The following is a 27,489-nucleotide window of genomic DNA, read 5'->3' as shown; positions in this document are numbered from 1 at the left end:
TCTGTAGCATTTGGGGCTGTTGACATAATGCCATCATTGTATGAATCAGGGAAAACCCCTGACTGAATACAGCAGTAGAGCCTGGTGTGTTATTGCATTTACTAACCACTCAGAGTGGAGACATACTGGTGCTGAGAGGAGGCATGTGGAGGCTATCAACAATACCAGTGGCCTCCAGTCATGACTCAAGCAGCCAGGCAAAACCAAAACTGCTGCAACCGCTGGGGGAGGGCTGGGCTGGGGAGGGGTAGGTAAAGGGGTACTCAGACAGACAACTGAACAGTGCCACCCCAAGAGGGAAACTAAGTTTATATGGCTATTTTAGCTGGATAGTGTCTCTCCAATAGTGAAGACGTTAAATCAGTTGTCTAAAGGTTTGGTGTACGTTGTCTTATGCTAAATTAACTTAGGTGGATTGTAAATCACATTTTAGGTGCTGGTAGTGGACAGCATTTGCCTATGACACATCTAGAGACTAGAGCAGCATGAAAAACAGAAGCAGAAAAGGAGAGGAGAATTTGAGCTAATGAGTGGTGGGTGGTAACATGGTAATTACTGTGCATTAGAGATACTACAGTCGAGTCTTTGTACATAATACACGAAGATAAGTGTTTGAGAATAGCAAAATCTGTGTTTTATCTTCAATAGACACCTTATTACTGGTGCTTGAGCATTTCGCGTCATTTACATGTACATTAGAGAAAGAACTACTGCCGATGTCCGTGTACATTTTCTAAGCCTTTTAGCATGGTCTCACTTTTACTTTTAATAAATGGTGTTGACTTTTAAGTCCTTAAATAGCAGTTGTATTATTTGTGTTGCATGCAATCCTACCTCCACTATTCTTAACCCAATCCTGAAATACTGTTGATGAAAAGTATGTGAGTGAATGCGTTTTGCCTGCGAGCTACAGTATCACACCAGCTATCACTGAAGACGGACAACTTGCGAGGGAAACATAACTATCTGAGCCGGAGTCTTTTTATTCAATCCCTGGAAGGGATACGGCTGTACAAAGGTACACTTACAGCAGCGTGTTATCTGATTCAGTGAGAAAGTTAGAGGGCCTGGTCCGTGTTCATTAGGCACCAAACGGAAGAAAACAATAACAAGAACAGCTTGTTTTTCATTTTCTGTTGTAAAACGCTAAACACTATTTTGCTATGGTGAATATAGCCCTGATTTTTTTGATAGGCCTGAGGGTGTTATGAACTATCATGTGACCACACCACATCATTACTCATGACAGCATGACATAGGAAGTCATATGCAGCCCATCACGAGGGGGATGTATTTAAACAAATTACAGTTAAGAGTTATTTTCCTCCCACAAAATCTGTTATCCTTCCCTTGAAACGGCAAACACCTGCTTGCAATTGCCATAGATTTGCGAGGGGTGAAAAACAGAAAGGTATCTGATCTGTTGTCCTGTGCATTTCTTCTGACCCTTTGAAAGGGGAGATGAATGTGGGAGATAAATGAGGTGATCAATTTCTGTATTGGCTCTTTATTGGATCAACCTTCACTTAGTGGGAGCAGAACACTTTCAAGTAACTCAAATTCAATGAAAAAAAGTGACATTACCAGAGGCGTGACTAACAGGATTATGTTGGAGCAGTTTCACTTCAATAATGGCCACCTGCAACTGGCATAACTCAAACTGGAGAAAAAAAAATGTGCCCAAATTACTTTGGAAACAGAAATTGGCATTTGAGCAGAACAAAATCACCTATCAGTTGCTCAACATAGCATTTGAAAATACTTGTTTTTCTTTTGTCACACTACAACACAAAAACATATTTTTGTTACGCTACAACACCTGCCTCCAAACACAATAAACACAACATCCAAATCATCACCGTGGCTCAGTCCCAGAGGTGTCTGTGGCATAATATCCTGTTTATTGTCCTACTACTATTGGGTGGGTCTGAGTTCACGCTGACTAAACAACACGTGACTTTGGTCGGGGGCTGCCAGTGTCGAGAGACTCCGGTGTCCAATTTTGTCTAAGGTTGTGTACATTAGCGACACACCCAGCTCAAGTGCACGCAACGTGTTGTTCACATGCACAAAACGTGTACAGTTTCTCAGAATAACAGTGAGTCATAAGGGTACAGTAACAAATATCGACCTGGGGGTGATAACCCATTACATTACAGCAGTATGTTTTCAGACTCCGAGCAGCACAAGTGGAAAGACTGTAGTTATTCTCTTTCTGATCCTGACACAGAACCTTACACCACTACTAGCTACTAAAAAATACATTAGTCCAATGGCAGTTAGGACACGTCCAACAGAAGCAGTAGATTAACTACGGCGGCATCTGCCATGCCATTTCAATTGTATGAGAGAAATGATTGTTTGAGGAATATATGGCTGAAATTGTCCAGGTCATTGGAATATAAAAAAAACAAAGCAGTGGATGTTTGTGTATGAATGCACCAAACACTACCGACAGAGCCAGGGTAGGCATGTCCCATCGCCCCCTCTCTCCTTCCCTCCCCTCCTAGTCAGAACATTCCAGATCTGCTGGACTTTCCCCTTCCTGCCTTGCTCGGTGACAGCTGTGGGCTATTATGGTACCGCGTGCAGCTAATTTTAATGGCTGTGTCACAGAGGCGGCGTGAGAGAATGCAGCCCCGCCAGCGTCAACAAGAACAGAACCATCTCTGGACGTGAGCCCTGTCCAAGCGGGAGGAGGGGGGCGCCCTCCATTTAGATCAAACAGGGGGGGGAATCACATGTCTGGATTATAAAACAACTTGGAAACAATTCAAGCCTTACATTCATTAATGACCTCGCACGTGTTGCGTTATCCAACTGTACACAGATTCCTTGTCTGTCCTATCACTGTAAACCATTTCATTTGATATATTTCAAATCAGAGAAAATGAGCTCATTTGGAATTAAGGTGAATTTGAGTCACACAGACATATTTCCAGAGTCATTCATCTTGATCTTTCCAAACATGCTAAAGTAAAAAATTACAAAAGATAACGCTGATCCAAAGTCCACATCAGGCTTCTTATGAGTGTTAAGCAGATGCACTGAGCAGAACAGTTGCAGTGTGATAGTTAAAGCATGATGTTTATTGTGGTGTGTGTACTGTGTACGTGCGCAAGTGAGCCACAACGGTAGGACAAACATGAATTCAACCCAAAGACTGCTGACAGTGATTAACTCAAGGCAAAAACATCCATTCTTATCACAGATTTATTACATTATAACACCTCAACAACATTAAATACACAATCTGTTTAGAGAAAAATGTCAAAGGCCTTCCACTCTGGAGTGCATACATACTGTTATGTGATTGTGCGAGATTAAAACTTCTACACATATATTGAATTGCATTCCATTTGACTGAGTGAGATGACTTTACATGGCTGAGTACAAAAAAACAGAGAATGAATACAGTATGAGATTGAGTCCCATGGTTATGTCCCGGGCCATAGGGAATAGGGGGCCATTTGGGAAACACGCCCATGAGTACAGTATTATGCAACATCTTTATCAACATGAGTGACTGTTTCTGGGTCATTCCATGAGTCCCTTTTTTGTCCCTTAATATAAATTGTGAACCAATTTTGAATTTAAATTCTATATTAAATGAAGTGTCATTTAATATAGACCACATGGACAATTCAAATAAATCAGATTTTTTGTATGAATAAATTCAGCATTTTGACATGTCCCCACTGTGACTTCTAGGAGAATTTTAACCCACTTGATCCCAAAATGTCTCCAAGTTGTCTCCATCATTCTAAAGCCCTAGATATTTTGTTGCTTTCACAGTCCTTTCTGAAAATTGTTTATTTCAGGAGATTCGTGGTTCATTTTAAAGGTAAAAAACCCTGTCCCTCATTTTAAAGGTCAACCCTGTCCCTCATTTTAAAGGTCAACCCCGTTACGTGAACTGAACTCTCATTTTAATATGGTAATATGATTTGAATAATTTTTTCAAAAGAAACTTTCAACATCTACTAGTCAAATCATAGTGTAAAAGCAGGTGAGCTGGTTCTACTCTTTCCATCATTTTCTGGTGTTTTGTGGTGGAAAACCGAGTGGGTCGTGCATTACACATCAACCCTGTTACCCAGAGATAGACAGGATAGAAATGTTTAAACAATTAAAAAAGATTTGTGAAGCTTGCATTCAATTGCCACTCCCTGTTGCATACAACAATCTTCCATTCCCCCTGTAACAAAGGGAGTTATGCCCGATTTAAGACGAAATCACCCTGTTACGGCCAACCCTGCTATTTTATTTGGTACTTAATAGGCACTTAACCACAGTCATTTTTTTATTTAACCTCTCGAAATGGGAAAACATGTTTTTTAATTAAGTTGAACATGTACTCTTCATGACAGAATGTTTTTTTTTCAGCAAGTTATACTACCCAAAAGGGACTCATTTCGTGGAACGACCTATCTACTGTATTGGACACAAGCACATTATCTTTAGACAGTGGTGAATACATTCTGTACCAATATAAGACTTTGAATCACAAGGACTTTCAAGTAAATTCCACACAGATAATCAGATTATCTTCATATCCATTTTTTTCATTGCGTTATTTCTAGACTATGTACAACATTTGTAGAAAGGCACGTGATGAAGTGCAGCGATTGCATTATCATGGATGACACTTCTTTGAGAGGAAAGGCAGTAATACTTCACTTGAACTCAGCGCCGTAACGTCTTTAACATGTCTTGAAGCTTCACAGTAGGAGGCTAACTACTGCAATATGGAAATATATGTGTCATAACATCGTCATAGTATATCCTTTAGAAATGACATATGCAATGAATCTTTACAACATGTTTATGACACAGCTATGAAGCATTATTGCGGCTAGTTCAAGTAAAGTGTCACCAAAAAGTATTGTCACAGGCAATCCGTTTCTCCAGTTGTATGTCAACATTTTGTTTTTAATAATAATAATTTAAAAAAAAAAGTGCAGGCCACTGAGAACATTGACTATCCCGGTCATTATGATTAAGATGATGAAGCAATGCTACCACATAAGGCAGCCACGCAGTAAGTTTATCAATTTCTATTCCACAGTAAAAAAAAAAAGAAAGAAAAAAAAAGTATTATTCTCCAGTTACATTCATGAGTTAACAGGTCATATTAAAACAAAACAAAAGAGAATAGATAGCCTGGTCCCAGATCTGTTTGTGCGGTCTTGCCAACTCCTATTATCATTGTCATAGGAGTTGGCAAGACCGCACAAACAGATCTGGGACCAGGTTATGAAGGAAATACTTTACCTTAAAATTACACCTTTCCCAAAAGGGCTATTCAATAGTACAAGGAGCAACCCCTCCAAAGTCTAAACAGAGCTGAACAACACCAACCACCCCAATGTACCAATACCTGACCTGGTTATAGCCCAGTCTCTGTCTTCATCTGTCAGACAGACACAGTGCACTGAGAATACTGAAGGAAGAGTGTGGCTGCCCACAGGGCCACAGTACTTAACCTTTAACCCTCTTCCTTGACCTCCAGGCTGCAGTCAGTCTGCTGCAGCCTGGCATAGTGACGCATGCCTGGCATCTCATTCAGTCTCACTCATAGAGCAGAAGGACTTATATGGGATGATCAGAATGACTGTGCAGCTTGTGTTGTTCTAAAGGCACAAATCACTGTACTGTTCTATGTGGGAGGGTGATGCTGGGTGAGTCGTCTGAGGACTCAGTCTAAGAACGAGGCACTGATTGCTTTGAATACAAGGCACTGTTTGTGTAAAGGCTCCATAAAACGGATAACGTGTGTGTGTGTGTGTGTGTGTGTGTGTGTGTGTGTGTGGATATGTGTTTGTTAGTGCGGTTACTGTGTGTACCTCCAGCAGAGTTCTCTGTGATAAGGGGGCCCCGGGCCCCTCAGTGTGCTGGGATATGGTGGTTGTTGACTCCATGAGTCCCCAGGAAGCCCAGCCTCTGTTTATTCTTCCTTTGCTCTGTCATCTGTGGAGAAGATAAGGAAAGAAGAACTTGTTCAATATAAGCTACACACAGCATTGCCAGTTTGGGCAGTGTCAATGGAATCTGGCAATGTAGCCTACAAATAGTCAAGAGTCAGCCCGGGTTACACCGACAGTAATCTCAGAATGCAGAATCCAATCTCGGCTTTACTAATTCGTGTACATTTTACGCAATTTGTGGGATAGTTCCTAAACTGAAATGTGGTAATGTCCAAAGGAGTCCATTTGAGATGTCCATCTTTCCAGGATAGCTTTTCACCGTCTTTAGTTTACACTTCATAACACGGTTCCTGATATTCACCATTAGTGAGAAGAGAAACAATGTACCGGTCAGTATCTGTAATCTCTGTTCTGAAGACCTGGCTCAGCTCTCGGTGTTCACACATGGCCGGAAAAAGCCCCTGTCCTTTATTAGCCTCGATTTCCTGTCTTACATATTCACCCTGCACAATGTAATGTTCAAGAAACAATTGTCTGACTTGAGACAAGTCCTTAACAATCTTCCTAGGTAAACACAGTATAGTCTGCGATACCATGAACACCAGCACTCTGATTGATTTGCCAACCTATGAGGAATCAATCACAGCCCATGACTCCTGTTTCAGCTCTGTTTTTACTGTGAAGTTATTTTCTCTATTGGACTATAAGAGGGCTAAGTTCACAAAACAACATGCAGGAGGTCAATGTTGCAGCTCTGTTTTTACCACGGCTGTTATTTGCACTATCTGAAGTGTGACCTATTCGGTTGTCCCACTTATCTATCTTAAGATGAATGCACTAATTGTAAAATCGCTCTGGATAGGAGCGTCTGCTAAATTACTCAAACGTAAATAAGTCAACATGGGGTGTTGTTCACACAGACATCTGGGCAGCAGAACAGGAACAAACAAGGAGGCCTGTGACTGCACGGAGATCACATGCAGGAGAGGCAGGTGATGGTGTTGTAATGATCAGGTGATGGTGGAGTGATGACGATCGGTCAAACTACTTGCTGCATCATGACTAGTCAGCCCAACAGCCACAGGCTCTCTGGAAGGTCAGGGAGGGACATGGCATTGTACAGCAAGGCATGATAACCTGAAGGAAAAGGACAAGTGGATGTGAACTGATAGGAATGATTCCCCATTGTGATGCAAGTGAGGAGACCCATGACGACTCATGATGGTGAGAATGCTTTTCATTGATTACAGCTCAGCGTTCAACACCATAGTGCCCTCCAAAGTCATCCCTAAGGTCAGTACCCTGGGCAACTGGGTCCTGGACTTCCTGACGGGACGCCCCCTGGTGGTAAGAGTATGCAACAACACATCCGCTACGCTGACCATCAACATGGGGGCCCCTCAGGGGTGCGTGCTTAGTCCCCTCCTGTACTCCCTGTTCCACCAAATTTTGCATGGCCATGCACGACTCCAACACCATCATTATGTTTGCTGACGACACAACGGAGGTAGGACTGATCACCGACGACGATGACACCGCCTATAGAGAAGTCAGTGACCTGACAAACTATTATGACCCCTCTATGAGAAGATGAATCTCACGAACACAACGGTGTTCTCCGTTTTGCTCTACAACCCCCACAAGCGTCTTGGGACTCGTCTGAAGTCGGTTCAGCCGACCTGCCAACTTCTGTCTGTAGCGTCCGAACAGTTTGGGCTACGCGCTAATATGACCCCTCTGTGGAAAGGTGAGACTCTCACAAACACGCACATGGTTGTTTTGCTCTAGGACTCCCACAGGCCTCACAAGACTCGTCTGAAGGTTCCCGGTGCAAGTAAAAAAAAATATAATGGAAGTATATACGGAGACTGTTTAGTGACAAAAATAAGGGGTTAAATACATGTAAAAATGAAAACATTTTTATTTTTTAATCATAAAATACATTTGGTATGTATATTTTTTTATACTTCAAGGGGTCTTAAAATTCAAAATCAAATAGCAAAATGAACCTGGGTATGAACTTAAAACAAATAGCTTAGTAGTAGCCCCCCTCCCCTCTCGATTAGCCTCTTATGGGTTAAAGAAATACCAATGAAGAAAGTCCATACTGTGTGGACTACACTCTGACCAATCAATGACATCCAAAGATCAGTTAAGTGTTAGGGAGACCCCTAGGACGGCGGCCCTCAAATACCGACCCGTGACTTTTCCAATAAGAAGCGCTCATTAAACGTTGAGTGCCACAATGAACACGACATTTGAGTTGCGCGGCCTTGTCTTAAGTGTATGAACTAATGCCTTGCTCAACAACAGTGCCGTACCTTCTCCTTTAGCTCGAACAGCTGGGAAGACAGCAGGGACACTAGTTTGACGGTGCCATCCAGTTTCTCCTGTAGGGAGCGCATCTCGTTCTGCTCACTCTCCCCCTCGCTGCTCACCAGAGACATGGCCCGCATCCGGGGGAACCAGTCCAGGTTCTTTTCCTGGAGAGAGAGGGAGGGAGGAAGTGAGAGAGAGAAAGAGAGGGTGAGAGAGGAAGCGAGAGAGCGGGAGGAAGTGAGAGTGGGAGGAAGTGAGAGCGAGAGAGAGCGTGAGAGATTTGATTTCAAAAGAACATTTATTGGCACAAATTAAATGTATTTACATAGCAGATTCAATGCCTATTCAATTCAGAAGTTCAACACTGCACAGCAGTGTTTACTGAGCTAAAACCAGAGGGAGAGAGAGGGTACGAGAGAAGTTGAGAAACACTGAAAAAGGGAGGGAAAAGTGAAAGCGAATGGGATGGTAGAAAGACAAAGAGGAGAGGAAAAGTGTGTGGGAGGGAGGGGGAGGAAAAGAAGGAAAGATGAAGACAGACAGGCTGACAGACAGAGTGAGGGAGCCAGGAAAAGAATGCATGTATGTGTGAGTGAGTGAGTGAGTGAGTGAGTGAGTGAGTGAGTGAGTGAGTGAGTGAGGGTGAGAGAGAAAGCCAGGATGGGTATATTAAGCAGTACATCTGAGGGAATTGGTCCAAGTTCCTCACTTTAGAGGAGTGTGATTACTTTTAACCAGGCCTGTTTTCTCCCAGCCAGACACTGCAGTAAGCTGTACAAAGATCTGCTCCATAAACTGGCTGAGTACTGCAGTAAGCAGTACATTAACAGTATAGCTGCTCAGACAAACTGACTCCAGATCAGCCAGCCACTGGCTGCGTACTGCAGTAAGCTGTACAGTATATCTCCTCAAAGGAACTGACTCCAGATCAGCCTCCAGGAGCTCAAACACAGAAACATTGTGTTTCTAGTGAAGCAGTGAATAAAATGAGTAGGCCAATGGGGGGGAGCTCACGTGTTAGTCTTTAGTAGACACACTAGACATATTTACTATGCTGAACTGCAACAGAGAGAGAGCACTACCTGCAACAGAGATTACTACCTCAAGTGGCCATAAAGGACAAAATACAGAGGAAAATATAGACAGAAAAACATGCACCTATAGCAGCCTTATATAATGGGCTTAAGATGCGTCTGTGCCAATATCTGTGTGCACGTGTCGGTTTGCCATGAGACAGATAGATCGCCGTCAGCTGATGTTATGTAAGCTGTTGTTGCCAGTTTGGCTGAAAAACACGGTTTAAAAGGTGCTGATAGATATGGCTGGCACAACGTAGAGGTAGGAACAGGAGGATTTTATCCCACCGCTTATGTAAAAACAAAGATACTGTACAGGAAAAAGAGGAGAGATCGTGAAGAGACAGAGGGAGCGGCAGTGTTTCTTTAAACAGCACTTTTTCAGTGAGCTCAGCTCTCATGATGGCAGGTAGCCTAGAGGTTAAGCACGTTGGGCCAGTAAACGAAATGTCGCTGGTTCAAATCCCTGAGTCGACTAGGTGGAAAATCTGTCGACGTGCCCTTGCACAAGGCACTTAAACCTAATTTCTTCTGTAAGTCGCCCGGGATAAGAGCGTCTGCTAAATGACTAAAATGTAATATGTAAATAACGGGACCACAATGGAAATAAGTCCCAGACTTTATTGTGTGTTATCCTGAATGATTTTATTCATGTGCATGTATGGCTTTTTCAAGTTTTATGTGTGCTTGTTTTTTAAAATGGTTGAATTAATAAACTAAACAGAGCATTTTCACCCCATATCCAGCTTCCCTCCATTCCTCAAATAGCGTTTATAGATATGTTTGAGCAATTGAAACATACGGTATGTAGGCGTATAATTTATTTGACAGTTTTAGCAGCATAAAGTTGAGTATATAAACTAGTTTCTCTGTTTTATAACAAGGCCATACTTAATAGTAGGTGCAAGTCTAACTAGGATGTATTTGCCAACAGTGGTCAGCACAGTGGTCAACACAGTTGACTTGGTCAAAGGAAATGCTGTTGAAACTTTGTTCAGTCTTGACAGTCACTGAGTAACCATTTTTATTTTTTTATTTCACCTTTATTTAACCAGGTAGGCTAGTTGAGATCAAGTTCTCATTTACAACTGCGACCTGGCAAGATAAAGCAAAGCAGTGCGACACAAACAACAACACAGAGTTTCACATGGAATAAACAAGCGTACAGTCAATAACACAACAGAAGAAAAAATGAAAGTCTATATAAAGTGTGTGCAAATGGCGTGAGGAGGTAAGGCAATAAATAGGCCATAGTAGCGAAGTTATTACAATTTAGCAAATTAACACTGGAGTGATAGATGAGCAGATGGTGATGTGCAAGTAGAAATACTGGTGTGCAACAGAGCAGAAAAGTAAATAAAAACAATATGGGGATGAGGTAGGTAGATTGGGTGGGCTATTTACAGATGGGCTATGTACAGCTGCAGCAATCGGTTAGCTGCTCAGATAGCTGATGTTTAAAGTTAGTGAGGGAAATATAAGTCTCCAGCTTCAGCAATTTTTGCAATTCGTTCCAGTCATTGGCAGCAGAGAACTGGAAGGAAAGGCGGCCAAAGCAGGTGTTGGCTTTGGGGATGAACAGTGAGATATACCTGCTGGAGCGCGTGCTACGGGGGGTAAGGCTGAGCTTTACCTAGCATAGACTTATAGATGACCTGGAGCCAGCGGGTTTGGCGACGAATATGTAGCGAGGGCCAGCCGACTAGAGCATACAGGTCGCAGTGGTGGGTAGTATAAGGGGCTTTGGTGACAAAACGGAGTCTGGAAGGAGAGTATACAGTCTAGCCAGACACCTAGGTATTTGTAGTTGTCCACATGTTCTAAGTCAGAACTGTCCAGAGTAATGATGCTAGTCGGGTGGGCGGGTGCGGGCAGCGAACGGTTGACGAGCATGCATTTGGTTTTACTAGCGTTTAGGAGCAGTTGGAGGCCACGGAAGGAGTGTTGTATGGCATTGAAGCTCATTTGGAGGTTAGTTAACACAGTGTCCAAAGAAGGGCCAGATGTATACAGAATGGTGTCGTCTGCGTAGAGGTGGTTAAGGGAATCACCCGCAGCAAGAGAAAAGAGTCGACCCGAGAATTGAACCCTGTGGTACCCCCATAGAGACTGCCAGAGGTCCGGACAACAGGCCCTCCGATTTGACACACTGAACTCTGTCTGAGAAGTAGTTGGTGAACCAGGCGAGGCAGTCATTTGAGAAACCAAGGCTGTTGAGCCTGACGATAAGAATCCGGTGATTGACAGAGTCGAACGCCTTAGCCAGGTCGATGAAGACGGCTGCACAGTACTGTATTTTTTGAGTGTGGCAGAGGTGCACCCGTGACCAGCTCGAAAACCGGATTGCACAGCAGAGAAGGTACGGTGCAATTCGAAATGGTCAGTGATCTGTTTATTAACTTGGCTTTCGATGACTTTAGAAAGGCAGGGCGGATATAGGTCTATAACAGTTTGGGTCTAGAGTGTCACCCCCTTTGAAGAGGGGGATGACCGCAGCAGCTTTCCAATCTTTAGGGATCCCAGACGATACAAAAGAAGTTGAACAGACTGGTAATAGGGGTTGCAACAATGGCGGCAGATAATTTTAGAAAGAGAGGGTCCAGATTGTCTAGCCCAGCTGATTTGTATGGGTCCAGGTTTTGTAGCTCTTTCAGAGCATCTGCTATCTGGATTTGGGTGAAGGAGAAGCTGGGGAGGCTTGGGCAAGTAGCTGCGGGGGGTGCGGAGCTGTTGGCAGGGGTTGGGGTAGCCAGGAGAAAAGCATGGCCAGCAATAGAGAAATGCTTATTGAAATTCTCGATTATCCTGGATTTATCGGTGGTGACAGTGTTACCTAGTGTCAGTACAGTGGGCAGCTGGGAGGAGGTGCTCTTATTCTCCATGGACTTTACAGTGTCCCAAAACTTTTTGGAGTTAGAGCTACAGGATGCAAATTTCTGTTTGAAAAAGCTAGCCTTTGCTTTCCTGACTGACTGCATGTATTGGTTCCTGACTTCCCGCGGGGACTATTCGTGGCTAATGCAGTCCACCGCAGGATATTTTTGTGCTGGTCAGTCAGGTCTAGAGTAAACCAAGGGCTATATCTGTTCTTAGTTCTACATTTTTTTGAAAGGGGCATGCTTATTTAAGATGGTGAGGAAATTACTTTTAAAGAACGACCAGGCATCCTCGACTGATGGGATGAGGTCAATATCCTTCCAGGATACCCGGGCCAGGTCGATTAGAAAGGCCTGCTCGCAGAAGTGTTTTAGGGAGTGTTTGACAGTGATGAGGGGTGGTCGTTTGACCATGGACCCATAGCGGATGCAGACAATGAGGCAGTGATCGCTGAGATCCTGATTGAAAACAGCAGAGGTGTATTTAGAGGGCAAGTTGGTCAGAATAATATCTATGAGGGTGCCCATGTTCACGGATTTAGAGTTGTACCTGGTGGGTTCCTTGATAATTTGTGTGAGATTGAGGGCAATCTTAGATTGTAGGACTGCCGGGGTGTTAAGCATATCCCAGTTTAGGTCACCTAACAGAACGAACTCTGAAGATAGATGGGGGGGCAATCAATTCACATATGGTGTCCAGGGCACAGCTGGGAGCTGAGGGGGATCTATAACAGGCTGCAACAGTGAGAGACTTATTTCTGGAGAGATTCATTTTTAAGATTAGAAGCTTGAACTGTTTGGGCACAGACCTGGAAAGTATGACAGAACTTTGCAGGCTATCTCTGGAGTAGATTGCAACTCCCCCCCCCCCCCTTTGGCAGTTCTATCTTAACAGAAAATGTTGTAGTTGGGTATGGAAATCTCAGAAGTTTTGGTGGCCTTCCTAAACCAGGATTCAGACATGGAAGGACATCAGGGTTGGCGTAGTGTGCTAAAGCAGTGAGTAAAACAAACTTATGGAGGAGGCTTCTGATGTTAACATGCATGAAACCAAGGCTTTTTCGGTTACAGAAGTCAACAAATGAGAGTGCCTGGGGCAAGCAGGGCCTGGGTTAACCTCCACATCACCCGGGGAACAGAGGAGGATGAGGGTACGGCTAAAGGCTATCAAAACTGGTCGTCTAGTGCGTTGGGGACAGAGAATAAAAGGAGCAGATTTCTGGGTGTTTTGAATGCTTTTGCATTTACATTATAGCTCAGTATTTGAATTATTTCTTTTATACAGTCATTTTTATTTCAGACCCCACTGTAGAAGTTCGTTTAGTCACTGAGTGTGAAAAGGGGAGAGAAAGAGAGCGAGAGAGGGCAGAGGCATTGAGCAACAGGTGAAGTGAGGACAGACTGGCCGACAGACCACAGGAGCCTGACACGAGGGAAAATAACTTGAAAACAACAGCCCCTTCTCTCAACATACAGAGGGAAAACAGGGCCACTGTGGGGCACAAAGACATTTTCTCATGAACGTATGCAAAAACAACTAGGAACAACAGGTCCTGTTTAACCCAGACTCAAATGTGACCGATTGATTAAGCACGCCCAATAAATCCAATTAGAAATGAACGAGAAGGGATATAATGTACCCTTTAACTACAGTTTATTTTATTTGGAGAGAGACAAAGTACAAACACATTGAACAAACAATCGTCCAATGCACTGCAGTATAGTATTTCTAGCTCACGTTAATTTAACAGCCTTCACTAGATGGACTTTAATGGAAACAAAAGGAAAGAAATACATAACCAATATTTCATAAATATAATAATAATAATCACATAAAATGACATCCGTACATTATCATAATTACATCACATTCAAGATGTCTACAATTAAATGTGCGAAGCAAATATCATACATACAGTGGTTCGTCCTTTAAAAGTTGCAGCTTACTGCAGCACAGCTTGCATGGTGCCAAAGAATTCCATGGCACTTTATTTAAGTGTCAGCCATTGTAACCATTAAAGCTAGTTAGCGGTAGTTTGACCACCAGAGGGCATCTTTGAGAAGCATTTGATAGCCTTCAATAGTGGTTGTACTAGAGAATTTAAAACCTTTTTTTGTAAAAACATAGTATATGGGACTGATTAAGAAATTTTGCTTAATTAATTTACTTAACCTGTTAGGGCTAGGGGGCAGCATTTGCACGTCTGGATAAAAAAAATGTACCCGATTTAATCTGGTTACTAATCCTACCCAGTAACTAGAATATGCATATACTTATTATATATGGATAGAAAACACTCTAAAGTTTCTAAAACTGTTTGAATGGTGTCTGTGAGTATAACAGAACTCATTTGGCAGGCAAAACCCTGAGACATTTTCTGACAGGAAGTGGATACCTGATGTGTTGTATTGACTTTAAACCTATCCCATTGAAAAACACAGGGGCTGAGGAATATTTTGGCACTTCCTATTGCTTCCACTAGATGTCACCAGCCTTTACAAAGTGTTTTGAGTCTTCTGGAGGGAGATCTGACCGAACAAGAGCCATGGAACGATGATGTCCCATTAGACACCTGGCGCGCGAGTTCATGTTGGGTACCCTCGTTCCAATACGTTATAAAAGAGTATGCATTCGTCCACCTTGAATATTATTCATGTTCTGGTTAAAAAAGGCCCTAATGATTTATGCTATACAACGTTTGACATGTTTGAACGAACGGAAATATATTTTTTCCCCTCGTTCATGACGAGAAGTCCGGCTGGCTTAGATCATGTGCTAACGAGACGGAGATTTTTGGACATAAATGATGAGCTTTTTTGAACAAAACTACATTCGTTATGGACCTGTGATACCTGGAAGTGACATCTGATGAAGAGAATCAAAGGTAATGGATTATTTACATAGTATTTTCGATTTTAGATCTCCCCAACATGACGTCTAGTCTGTATCGCAACGCGTATTTTTCTGGGCGCAGTGCTCAGATTATTGCAAAGTGTGATTTCCCAGTAAGGTTATTTTTAAATCTGGCAAGTTGATTGCGTTCAAGAGATGTAAATCTATAATTCTTTAAATGACAATATAATATTTTACCAATGTTTTCTAATTTTAATTATTTAATTTGTGACGCTGACTTGACTGCCGGTTATTGGAGGGAAACGATTTCCTCAACATCAATGCCATAGTAAAACGCTGTTTTTGGATATAAATATGAACTTGATAGAACTAAAAATGCATGCATTGTCTAACATAATGTCCTAGGAGTGTCATCTGATGGAGATTGTAAAAGGTTAGTGCATCATTTTAGCTGGTTTTATGGTTTTGGTGACCCTGTCTTTGACTTGACAAAACATTACACACAACTCTTGTAAATGTACTGTCCTAACATACTCTAAATTTATGCTTTCGCCGTAAAACCTTTTTGAAATCGTAAAACGTGGTTAGATTAAGGAGATGTTTATCTTTCAAATGGTGTAAAATAGTTGTATTTTTGAAAAATTTGAATTTTGACATTTATTTGGATTCAAATTTGCCGCTCTTGAAATGCACCTGCTGTTGATGGAGTGCACCATGGGTGGCACGCTAGCGTCCCACCTAGCCCATAGAGGTTAATATTATGGTGTTTCTATTCCAAGAAAAACTAAAAACTCAGGGTTTCCGTTAGGATGGAACAGAAAATATGGCGCTGTACAACGTGACGGTCGGGAGTAGGCTACAGTACTAATTCCACACTGTAATTGTTGTCTAACCAATATCCAAATGGAGATTCAGTGAAAATAAAAATGTCATTGATTTATCAAGACCAGTCCCCATGCTTGTCTCAGAGCAGCGCGAAACGGTGCTAAAATAGTTGACCACAGCGGGTAGGCTATTGCTTCAAATCCTATTGCTTCTAACTTCAATATGCTTTTTAACAGCACATCACTCAACACTACTGAGACTCATGTCACCTACGGTAGGCCTACAGTATTTAGAAAAGTAAGTGACCGCCAATAATTGCATATGTGTCTCCCGGTGGCGACCGGCACGAGTATCGAACCTGCATCTGTAGCAACACATTTTGTACTGCGCTGAAGTGTCTTCGACCGCTGCAGCAATCGGGAGGGCTATTATAATACTGTACATGGTGTCCAGGTCAAGATAACCAAAACATTTATTTATTAAAGACTATCAGAAAGAATGTTGGTACATATGTATTTTGATACAAAGCCATGAATGAGTGAGTCACTCAACTTTATGTAGGTGCCGGGGCTAATAGGACTGTGCCATCAACTTGATTATATATGATGATATTTTGGAGATAATTTCGTTAAAAAAATAAAAAACACGAAAATGAGCGATTGTATTCTGAATAAAGGCCAAAATAATATTTGTAAAGGCCAAAACATTTATTTTGTTTTTTAGAGGGAGAGAAACGCCGGGCCAATTGTGCACCGACCTATGGGACTCCCGATCATGGTCGATTGCGATACATAATAACAATAATACTTTTTGTTGTATTATTTGTTTTGTCTTTTCTGGTGGATTAAACTGAAATTGCAACCAATCACGGCCGGTTGTGTTACAGCCAACCTAACTAAGAAATACATTTGACGATAGAATTCTCCCCCTACCCTCCTTCTAGGCAAGTCTATTATCCAGCTACCTGCTAATAGCCATAATGGAGCTGTACAACGTGACAGTGTGTGTTTGAAAAAGTATTTTCCAGTAAGCAACAATACCTTCATTAGACAACCTTGTTCCAAATCAGTGATATTTATTCCCATAGTAATTTGTTATGGATCCATAACTAAATAAACATCTGCATTTTCAAAGAGTATTTTTTATCATTATTTTATTAACGAAGCATAAAGATGCTGATGAAGAAATACAGTACTGTACAGTATATGCTTTTACATTTGGATAATAAAGCATTTAAAGCATTTTGAAGATATAAGCCACCTGCATTTGTTTATTAGGCTACTGTGCAGTCTGACAAGTAAACATTCCATCCTTGGAATAGCAAAACAGCATTACGGTCCGGAAGGCCTTTGCTGTGCCTGGTGAGCAGTTGGTCAAGTTCTGTTGTCAGAAGAGGAATGGAAATGTCAGGGTGAACTGACAACCTGACGAACCCGCCAGGTGTGTCGACTCCGCCTGTCGAAGGTGGAGCTCCAGAGCTCACAAATGTGCCTGGCATGGATTGTGACTCCATCTCGTTCCTCGCCCTCGTTAACGTGTCATTCTCCGCCTGTCTCTCCGCCAATGCCGCCTGGTTCTGGACCAATGCATCAGCTGTTGCCCATATCTCTGCCCTCAGATAATGTTTCTCTTTCTGCTGGTCTGCCTTCAATGACTCGATCTTGGTCTTCAAAGTTTGAATCTGATCGATGTGCACCTTCATCAGATGAGCAGAATGGTACCGCCCTGAGCCCCCATCGATTACAGTGGCCTATGATAGAAACGGTAGCTCAATTAATAATTAAAAGTGACTCCAACAAACAAATGCTGCGTACACATTTTAAGAATCTAGCAAAACTAACCGCTTTCTTGGCAACTACGTGTTTTTTCAGTGCGGCCCATTGTCCAGTCCTTTGTCCACTGATCTCCACGGATGGTTGTCAGCTTGGTTGTATGCTCTGCAAAAACACGTTTTTAGTACATAATAATTGTATTTGTTATTTTTATTTAACCTTTATTTAAATTATCGATTTTATTACACAGTATGCCTACACATTGATAGGCTACAGTATATACATTTATTTTCAAGAAAATGCACTGAAACCAAAATACCTTTAGTTTTGGTGATCCTCTCAGCTCCGGCTCATTTTCAAGTCCTGTCATCGTTACGGTCCTAACCCTGGAACAGGTAGTACCATAGAAAGAAGCTGGCTTGATGAAAACAATGGCCATTTTGTCTGTTCTCTTTGGTCGCAATGTCATATTTTTTTTTAGATAACACAGTTACCATTCAAAAACAAGCTGTTTAAGGGTGTAGTTTGGGGCGGGATGAGGAAAGGTGTGACTTTCAGCTTACAATAGGCCATAAGAATACAGCAGATCGCCGATTGTCCTCACTTTGATTATGCTGTAACAACATAATGTAGCACCATGACCAGGATCTCTATTCATTTAAATGAGCAGATTAGGGCTTTCAGGAGGAACGGAAAATCTACTCGAGACATAAAAAAAATAAAAAGGGTAGACTTGGGGATTTTGGTCACGGACAGTGCTATTCGCAAATGTAACACTTTAGCGTACTTAAGCATCGAATACATTGCAAGTAGGGGGATGTTCACGCCTACAGAAGCCGGGCTATAAAGAGTATTATCCTGCTAATCGGGCTACAAGTGTTTGAATACCTGTTTTCAAAATGCGACCAGCTGTCCATCACTACTGTAAATAAAAACACAGCATCTTATTTACATTCTTTATTGTAACCACAATGTCACAAATCATTTCTATCTACCTTTCCAATTACTTTCAGAGTTTGGGATTTACAAATGTGTGCTTTACATGTCATTTTTCATTGAATTCCGGTTCGGATTTAAGTATAACTTTTGACTAATGCCTTTAGTGAGAGTCTGGCACTAAGAACAGCGGGAACGTTTCCCTTGTCAGTGCCATTATTAGTGCAATGCCCCTTAAAGTGTTGCTCTGTGCTACCCAGTGGGGCGGGTTGCCCCCTGCCCTTGTGCCTTGAACCTCGCACGCCCACCGCTATTTCAGTGGATTCAGCTGGAGAACTGCAAGGCAATCCCATTGTGCACCACTTGGGGACCATGACCAATATGACCAATATATATTGTCCTGCTAATAACAGGGTTAATAATATATCTGTGAGAATATCCAAGGGGCTTTTATACAATTCAAAATTAATAATAATAAATAGCTTTGTTTAAAAAGAACAATATTTTGGAAATGATTTGGTTTTCAAATAACGTAAAATGAACAAGAAAAAGGCCATTCTTGAACATGGGGTGAGACATTGCTGCTAATTTGTAAAAAAGCCAGTTTGTTATTCAGAATTATTTATTTATGTTTTCAGAAGGAGAGAAACCAAAAACCTCCAGTCATCTCATGGGTCTCCCAGTCGAGGCCGGCACAGGTATTGAACCAGCATCTGTAGCAACACAGCTAGCACTGCAATGCAGTGTCTTAAACTGCTGCACCACTCAGGCGCTGTACAACGTGACCAGTTGGGAGTAGGCTACAGTACTACAGCAAGGGAAAAATAACCCTAACATTTCCACACCCTAATTGTAGTCTAAGTTTCTCTTAGAATAAAAACCTTAGTGTAACAACAGTTTTAGGAAGTAATACTGAAGTCGTGCACAATTATCAGTTTCTATTTAGGTTCATGTCGCCCATTCATTGTCAGAGCCGTGGGACCCAAAAGCATAATCAGTGCTCTAACTCAACCTTGCGCTGGTCTGGAACAATTAAGTAGTGACGCAGGGTACGATAATAAACCACAAATTACCTGCAGCAAAATTGCAAAACTTTTAGTGGCACAACTACTGTATATACAGTTGAAGTCGGAATTTACATACACTTAGGTTGGAGTCATTAAAACTCGTTTTTCAACAACTCCACAAATTTCTTGTTAACAAACTATAGTTTTGGCAAGTCGGTTAGGACATCTACTTTGTGCATGAGACAAGTAATTTTTCCAAACATTTGTTTACAGACAGATTATTTCACTGAATCACAATTCCATTGGGTCAGAAGTTTACATACACAAAGTTGACTGTGCCTTTAAACAGCTTGGAAAATTCCAGAAAATTATGTCATGGCTTTAGAAGCTTCTGTTAGGCTAATTGACATCATTCGAGTCAATTGGAGGTGTACCTGTGGATGTATTTCAAGGCTTACCTTCAAACTCAGTGCCTCTTTGCTTGACATCATGGAAAAATCTAAAGAAATCAGCCAAGACCTCAGAAAATAAATTGTAGACCTCCACAAGTCTGGTTCATCCTTGGGAGCAATTTCCAAACGCCTGAAGGTACCACGTTTATCTGTACAAACAATAGTACACAAGTATAAACACCATGGGACCACGCAGCCGTCATACCGCACAGGAAGGAGACGCGTTCTGTCTCCTAGAGATGAACGTACTTTGGTGCGAAAAGTGCTAATCAATCCTAGAACAACAGCAAAGGACCTTGTGAAGATGCTGGAGGAAACAGCTACAAAAGTATCCATATCCACAGTAAAACGAGTCCTATATTGACATAACCTGAAAGGCCGCTCAGCAAGGAAGAAGCCACTGCTCCAAAAACCCCATAAAAAGGTCAGACTACAGTTTGCAACTGCAAATGGGGACAAAGATTGCACTTTTTGGAGAAATGTCCTCTGGTCTGATGAAACAAAATTAGAACTGTTTGGCCATAATGACCTTCATTATGTTTGGAGGAAAAAGGGGGAGGCTTGCAAGCCGAAGAACACCATCCCAACCGTGAAGCACAGGGGTGGCAGCACCTGTTGTGGCAGCACATGTTGTGGGGGTGATTTGCTGCACGAGGAACTGGTGCACCTCACAAAATAGATGGCTTCAAGAGAAAGGAAAATTATGTGGATATATTGAAGCAACATCTCAAGACATCAGTCAGGAAGTTAAAGCTGGGTTGCAAATGGGTCTTCCAAAGGGACAATAACCCCAAGTATACTTCCAACGTTGTGGCAAAATGGCTTAAGGACAACAAAGTCAAGGTATTGGAGTGGCCATCACAAAGCCCTGACCTCAATCCTACAGAAGAATTGTGGGCAGAACTGAAAAAGTGTTTGCAGGCAAGGAAGCCTACAAACCTGATTCAGTTACATCAGCTCTGTCAGGAGGAATGGGCCAAAATTCACCCAACTTATTGTGGGAAGCTTGTGGAAGGCTACCCGAAACATTTGACCCAAGTTAAACAATTTAAAGGCAATGCTACCAAATACTAATTACATTTACATTACATTTTAGTCATTTAGCAGACGCTCTTATCCAGAGCGACTTACACTCAATTAATGTATGTAAACTTCTGACCCACTGGGAATGTGATGACAGAAATAAAAGCTGAAATAAATAATTCTCTCTACAATTATTCTGACATTTCACATTCTTAAAATAAAGTGGTCATCCTAACTGACCTAAGACAGGGAGTTTTTATAGGATTAAATGTCAGGAATTGTGAAAAACTGAGTTTAGATGTATTTTGCTAATGTGTATGTAAACTTCCGACTTCAACTGTATACCCCTAATATTTACAACTTAGATGTCTTAATGGGACTCTTGATAACACACGGCTGTTGATAACACACAATTAGGCTAGTATATCTAATTATTCATAGTGAGTGGATACCATCTTAGCCTTCGGTGCAATCAGACTTTGTGGAAAACCATGTATGACGGGAGATTATTTAAACTCAAATATATTAATGGGGGTTGAAGTGAACTTAACTTGTGTGTAGTCTAGTCCAGTGGTTCCAAACCAGGGGTACTCCGAGCAGAGCAAAATTCAGTTGGTGGTACAGTAAGAGAAAAAGGTTGGGAACCACTGGTCTAGTCATCTGATGACTAACATAGCCCAGACCTCAATAACGATAAAAAGATACGTTACACTTCCCTCCTCGTCACTGAAATAGAGTAAAATATGTCATGACGTTGGCCTGTGAGTAAGGTTTATGACCCCCCATAAATACCTTTCTCCCTTTCCTCTCTTGACTCTACTGAAGGACTCTTGAAAAGCCTTTGTTATACATAGAGAGTCGGGGAACATCAAAAGGTGGGGGGAAAGGAACCATATTTCGGTAATCCAACCAGTTGAAAATATGCGTTGGTACTTAATGAATATGATGTCAGTTCGGTTGTCATCTGAGACATTCTTATTAATGATAGGACGACATAAACTGTATCTGGGAAAGTCTACACATTATAGTTATCAGATTCACATGGAATTGTTGTGCAATTTAAATGTTTAAATATGAAACTATTTGTGAAAAGATGAAATGGAATTTTAGCTTCCAAATGAGAGAATTGGGTTTTCATAAGGTTAGAGCTCTGGTCACTCAGTGGCCCACCCCTGTGAAGAGACATTGGTTATAAACTATGAAACACATCCTTCTCTCCCTCCACTATATAAGCCCTTTACGAAAATATAACTTTCTGTTCCGAGTACGCGAGGCCTGCAGCCTCACGTTAAAAGGACTTAGATAATAAGCTGTTCCGAGGACGTGAGGACGACGGTTCCACGTTAGAAGGACTAACATGTCAACTACAGAACTAAGCCAACCTCAGTGTGAGCTTTGGTTGCGAATGGTATGAACGTTGAACTCTTATTCACTACAGAAGTGATACCTCCTAGCCATTGAGTTAGCAACGGCCGCTGTAAACATGGGCTAGGAAAGGACGGACGACGGATCCAGTCTAACGCACAACGACAATACTACAACGTATCCAATTTACCACCAGAGACATTCTTCCGAGGACAGGAAGATCTCTGTTGGGCAACACGGCCAGCATCTACGACCAACCTACCGAAGCGCAGCTCAGAGTAAATATTTATTGCATTTTCCTTTTGCAAATGGGCAGTAATTTAGAATACATAAGATACTGTATTTACGATAGAGTAGCTTCTCCCTTTGTTCCTCAGTCTTCCCACTCTTTCACTCAAACCCAACCCCCTTTCCTTTGTGTAACCAGCCGTTACGTCGGCTCCGTCCACCAGGGACGTTTTCTGTATGACATATTTTGCATTCTGTGTATATGTAATTCTGTGTGATTATTTAGGTATTTAGTAAATAAATAATTAAACCACAGTTTGTATTGCTGATTCAACTTGTTATCCAGGGCTCGTGAAGATAATCAAGAATTTACAACTTTCAGATGAGACTGAAATAAGGTGACGAGTAATATTGACTGCTATTGATGTAAAATATTACTAGGTCTTTAAGAGTTTATTCGGAAGATAACAGCTCTATAAAACACTCTTTCGTGGTACCCCGACTTTCTAGTTAATTATCTACCCGATTAGCTTAATCAGGTAATATTAATTACAGAGAAATGATTATATAGAATAGCATGTCATATCACTTAATGCGGCATAGCCAAAGACACGACAAAGAGTATGACGTCTTGTTGTCTTCATCCGTTTAACTTAAACATGACGTGAGTAATCTAGAATAACATGAGTAAATGTAATCTAACATTTACAAAACATGAACAGTCCCCAGACTAACATTTGAGCTGTGTGTATGGACTACTTTAAACAATCACAGCCAACCTCTGACGTAATAAGTCTTTCCCAAAATAACCCCACAGTGTAAACATTCACTTAGGCACCATCGCCTGCCAAAACAATAACAACAGTGTACTGCACGACGTTGTCAGGGGTTCAGTACTTCTTCACTGAACCATTCTGTCACCTCACTAAGTCTCATACTACACACTGCATCACTCTGTGGCTCACCAGTGGTTGCCTGTTGCAATATTGCTGTGAAGCCTTTCACCAGGCACACAACAGAACATGGACAAAGGAGACGACTCAGCATGATAGTGCCTAGGGAAATAACCATTTTAGGCTTACATTTTTGTGCCTGCAGTCTAGCGAAGCAATCTAAACTGCTGTAACACAGAGAGAAAAACAGAACGAGAGAGACTGTATGAGTGTGTGAGAGTCAGAGAGGCACACTTAAGACCTGCTCAAAGGGATGACAAGTTAATGATCCACGACTAAACTCCAGAGTATGTTTGGAGTATAGTCAGGTCAAGTGTCCTCTGTATGGCCCTTGCTTATTTGGCTAGTCACTCTCTGACATAGCACCACCCGTAGCGTACGCATTATGGATGTAACAAATGGAAACATTCTCTTACTGTTTAACCATACATTTTTGTATTGGTTTTCCATAAAAAATATGAAAGATTCATAAAATTCCACGCGAATTCACAATGCAGATGGTCTACATTGCGCTTACTGCAGAGAGAGAGAACATTTTATTATTTATGCTGCTGCTACTCTGGCTTTTCACGAGAGTGGCGCATGTAGCTTGTTATTGTCATCCAATCACAAGTCATCAAACTAGACTACAGTCAGAGCTAGAGCCTCCATGGGGCAATATATTAAGAGATATCTAGGCTAATCAATGGAAGATGGAATTCAAAAGTTACGTAGACTCAATTATCCTAACGTTAGCTAGCTTAACTAGCTTCTCTCAGTTTGATGCAGTCAAGACAGATACTAGGTAATCAGATGAGATTATAAATAACTAGCAATAAATTAGTCTACCAGAGCGAGTCGACTTGGTTGCCATCTCCCCCTCCCCTGCTACCCTCGTCACTCAGACGCACACCGCATGCCCCTCCCCTGCTCGCTGCTTGAGCTGCTGCTCTGCTTCCCTCTCACTCGTACATTAAAAAGGACCAGTTAATGAAGTAGCTTCTCCTACTAAAGTTACAGCATTGATGCATTAGGTATTTGTTTCATTTGAATTTGACCCTTTATGATGATGACCGGGACCAGGTAGTTTTGTGATGATTGCATTGCTATTAACATTGTGGAGAAGAAAAAAAAATTCACGGTTAGGAATTTTCAGTTAACAATTTTGTTTAACATTTTTTACGGTCACACCCCTAGCGCACATGCGCACATTTTACATCACATGACCCATCAGCTTCCATAACCAACCCTAATGGCCTGTAGTACACTACACTGGTATCAAACACTACAACGGTAGAAAACCAAGCAGCACGTGATTGTGTTATCTAGCCTCTTAAGAAAGATCACCAACGATGTTCAATAAACGCATCTCTGCTAGAGACTGTACAACAGGATGTGCTGCCTTCTGCTTGACTCACCTAGGTAAACAGATACAAAGAGAGGAGTGTGTGTGTGTGTGTGTGTGTGAGAGAGAGAGTGAGAGAGAGAGAGAGAGAGAGAGAGAGACACTTGTGTGTGCCCTCCACCAGGACATTTTGACCTTTGGCCTCTCTAGATCACAAGTTCAGAGGCCCCCTCTCCGTCGTCTTCCCCTCTCCTGTTGCCGCCGACAACCGACAAGTGACAGCCACGTTGCTAAGGAATAATTGACTCGTGGCGTGATAATGCGTGTGTGTGAGAGTGAGTGAGTGACAAAGCGAGCGAGAGAGAGCGAGCGGGACAGGAGAACACGTGCCAGGCAGGGCTGAGCTATTAGCGGGCCACTTGAGATGGGTTATGTAACAGAGCTGTGGTTGCAGTGCCTTCAGAAAGTATTCACATCCCTCGATTTTGTATTAAATAGAAAAATGTTGTCACTTCCCTACACACAATAACATCAAAGTAGAATTAAGTTTTCCATTTGTTTTTATACAAATTAATACAAAATGAAAAGCTGAAGTATTCATCCCATTTGTTATGGCAAGCCTAAAAAAGTTCAGGAGTAAAAATATGCTTAACAAGTAACATAATAAGTTGCATGGACTCACTCTGTGTGCAGTAATAGTGTTTAACATGATTTTTTTATGACTACCTCATCTCTGTACCCCACACATACAATTATCTGTAAGGTCCCTCAGTCGAGCAGTGAATTTCAAACACAGATTCAAATAAAAAAAAACAGAGAGGTTTTCCAATGCCTCGCAAAGAAGGGCACCTATAGGTAGATGGGTAAAAATAAAAAGCAGACATTGAATATCATGGAGCACGGTGAAGTTATTAATTACACTTTGGATGGTGTATCAATACACCCAGTCACTACAAAGTTACAGTCGTCATTCCTAACTCAGTTGCCGGAGAGCAAGGAAACCGCTCAGGGATTTCACCATGAGGCCAATGGTGACTTTGAAACAGTTACAGAGTTTAATGGCTGTGATAGGAGAAAACTGAGGATAGACTGTAGTTACTCCACAATACTAACCTAATTGACAAGAGTGAAAAAGAGGAAGCCTGAACAGCAGTCACCAACCTTTTCTGTGTAAAGAACACTTTCACAGTCAAAAAGCAAGCAGAGATCTACCGCTCCGATTTTTTTTTTAAAACATGTCTTAAAAAATGTAACACTAACCTAATAAAAACAGTAATGTAGGAATGAGGTTTGTGCAGTAGGCAGGCCTAATACATTATCACAGCATATTGGCTATATGCCCGGCCTGTCAATATTGTTCTTCTCAGACCATATTATATTTCAAAACTCAAGCTTTGATAAAATAGATCAGTTGGTGTTGCACTTGCGAGGCACAGCTGAGTATAAATTGAAATAATTCCCTTTATACTTCACTGCACTGATGCTAAACTACATGTTGACACCACCTCAAATTATTGGATTCTACTATTTCAGTCATGCTCGTTGCTGACAGGTGTATAAAATCGAGCACTCAGCCATGCAATCTCCAGAGCTAAAACAAATTAAGTAAAATCACGACGTCAGCGATGTTCAAGTCGGGAAGTCGGGGCTCTAGAAAGATGCCCAGGTTTACGACTTGGAATTCTGAGTTGGATGACCCTTCAAAAAAAAATTCCCAGTCAGATCAATTTTTTTTCCAGAGTTCACAGATGTCTTGAACGCACTAAAGTCGGACATGTCTGAGTTTCCAGTTGTCTTGAACATGGCATTAGTCTCAGCGGAGGGAGGGCGCAGCAAAGGGTCAGCCTCTCACAGTCTGCTCTCTACTTCCTTTCCTCCGGTGAGACTGCGTCCCCTGTCTCTGGTCAGTCTTCGATCTGACGGCGAACCTCGAGCCACACCGCATCTGCCTCAAGCACAAATTGTTGTTCCTATGACCAGTGAAAGTGAAATATTCCTCAAAAGACATGATGAGCTGCTAATAATAATAAAAACACAGGGCTACTCATTCACTGCAGAGCAAGTGGGAGTAGGCATTTTATGTTTTGTAATAGTGTTGAATAAAAACAGTTTGGACAGTGCTGAATTAAAACTGCAACATGAACTCATTCATAAAAACATCAGCTTCTTGCTGTATTATTTGACAGTCTCTCTGGTCATGGTTTTAAAAGTTATGAAATCTCACGTAGGCTAGTATCAAACTTGTAGGCACTGTGATTTGAGTTATTAGATTGGCTAGCGCAGTAGGCACACTCGATTTAGCCACAGACCTCCTGGACACTGGGTAAGCGGAGTGTGTCTTTTCAGACAAATTAAATAGTTACAAATGGGAACACTTTTCCTACCTACTGCGCAGGGCTTCTGAATCAAATGCACCTACCAACAACAGCGCAACACACAAAAATAAGCACAAGCCTTTATCTTTGGCTTTTCTACAGAAATGTTGGTGATCGACTAGGAATGCCTTGAAGATCGACCGGTTGGTGACCACTGCTGTACAGAATAAAAAATAT

General features: G+C 41.8%; 1 protein-coding gene across 3 annotated transcripts in view; it reads right to left on the bottom strand.

The window, feature by feature from the left end:
* Nucleotides 1–3,195: 3,195 nt before the first annotated feature.
* The window catches only part of LOC106573309 (inositol 1,4,5-trisphosphate-gated calcium channel ITPR2), a 178,625-nt gene continuing 154,331 nt past the window's right edge, over nucleotides 3,196–27,489 (bottom strand). For 2 of the 3 annotated variants that reach the window (XM_045697031.2, XM_045697032.2), the window contains exons 55-56: nucleotides 8,249–8,410; nucleotides 3,196–5,970 (exon numbers count right to left, since the gene is read on the bottom strand). In XM_045697031.2, the coding sequence (XP_045552987.1) occupies nucleotides 5,887–5,970; nucleotides 8,249–8,410 (246 nt within the window). In that variant the 3' untranslated portion in view covers nucleotides 3,196–5,886. Of the gene's footprint in view, nucleotides 5,971–8,248; nucleotides 8,411–17,013; nucleotides 17,628–17,718; nucleotides 17,815–17,968; nucleotides 18,036–27,489 lie in introns of those variants that run through there. The other variant, XR_006759687.2, reaches the window with a different exon arrangement.

Source organism: Salmo salar, chromosome 16 (assembly GCF_965601325.2).
Source record: "Salmo salar chromosome 16, fSalSal1, whole genome shotgun sequence".
NCBI lineage: Eukaryota > Metazoa > Chordata > Actinopteri > Salmoniformes > Salmonidae > Salmo > Salmo salar.
This window is presented reverse-complemented; position numbering and strand designations above follow the sequence as displayed.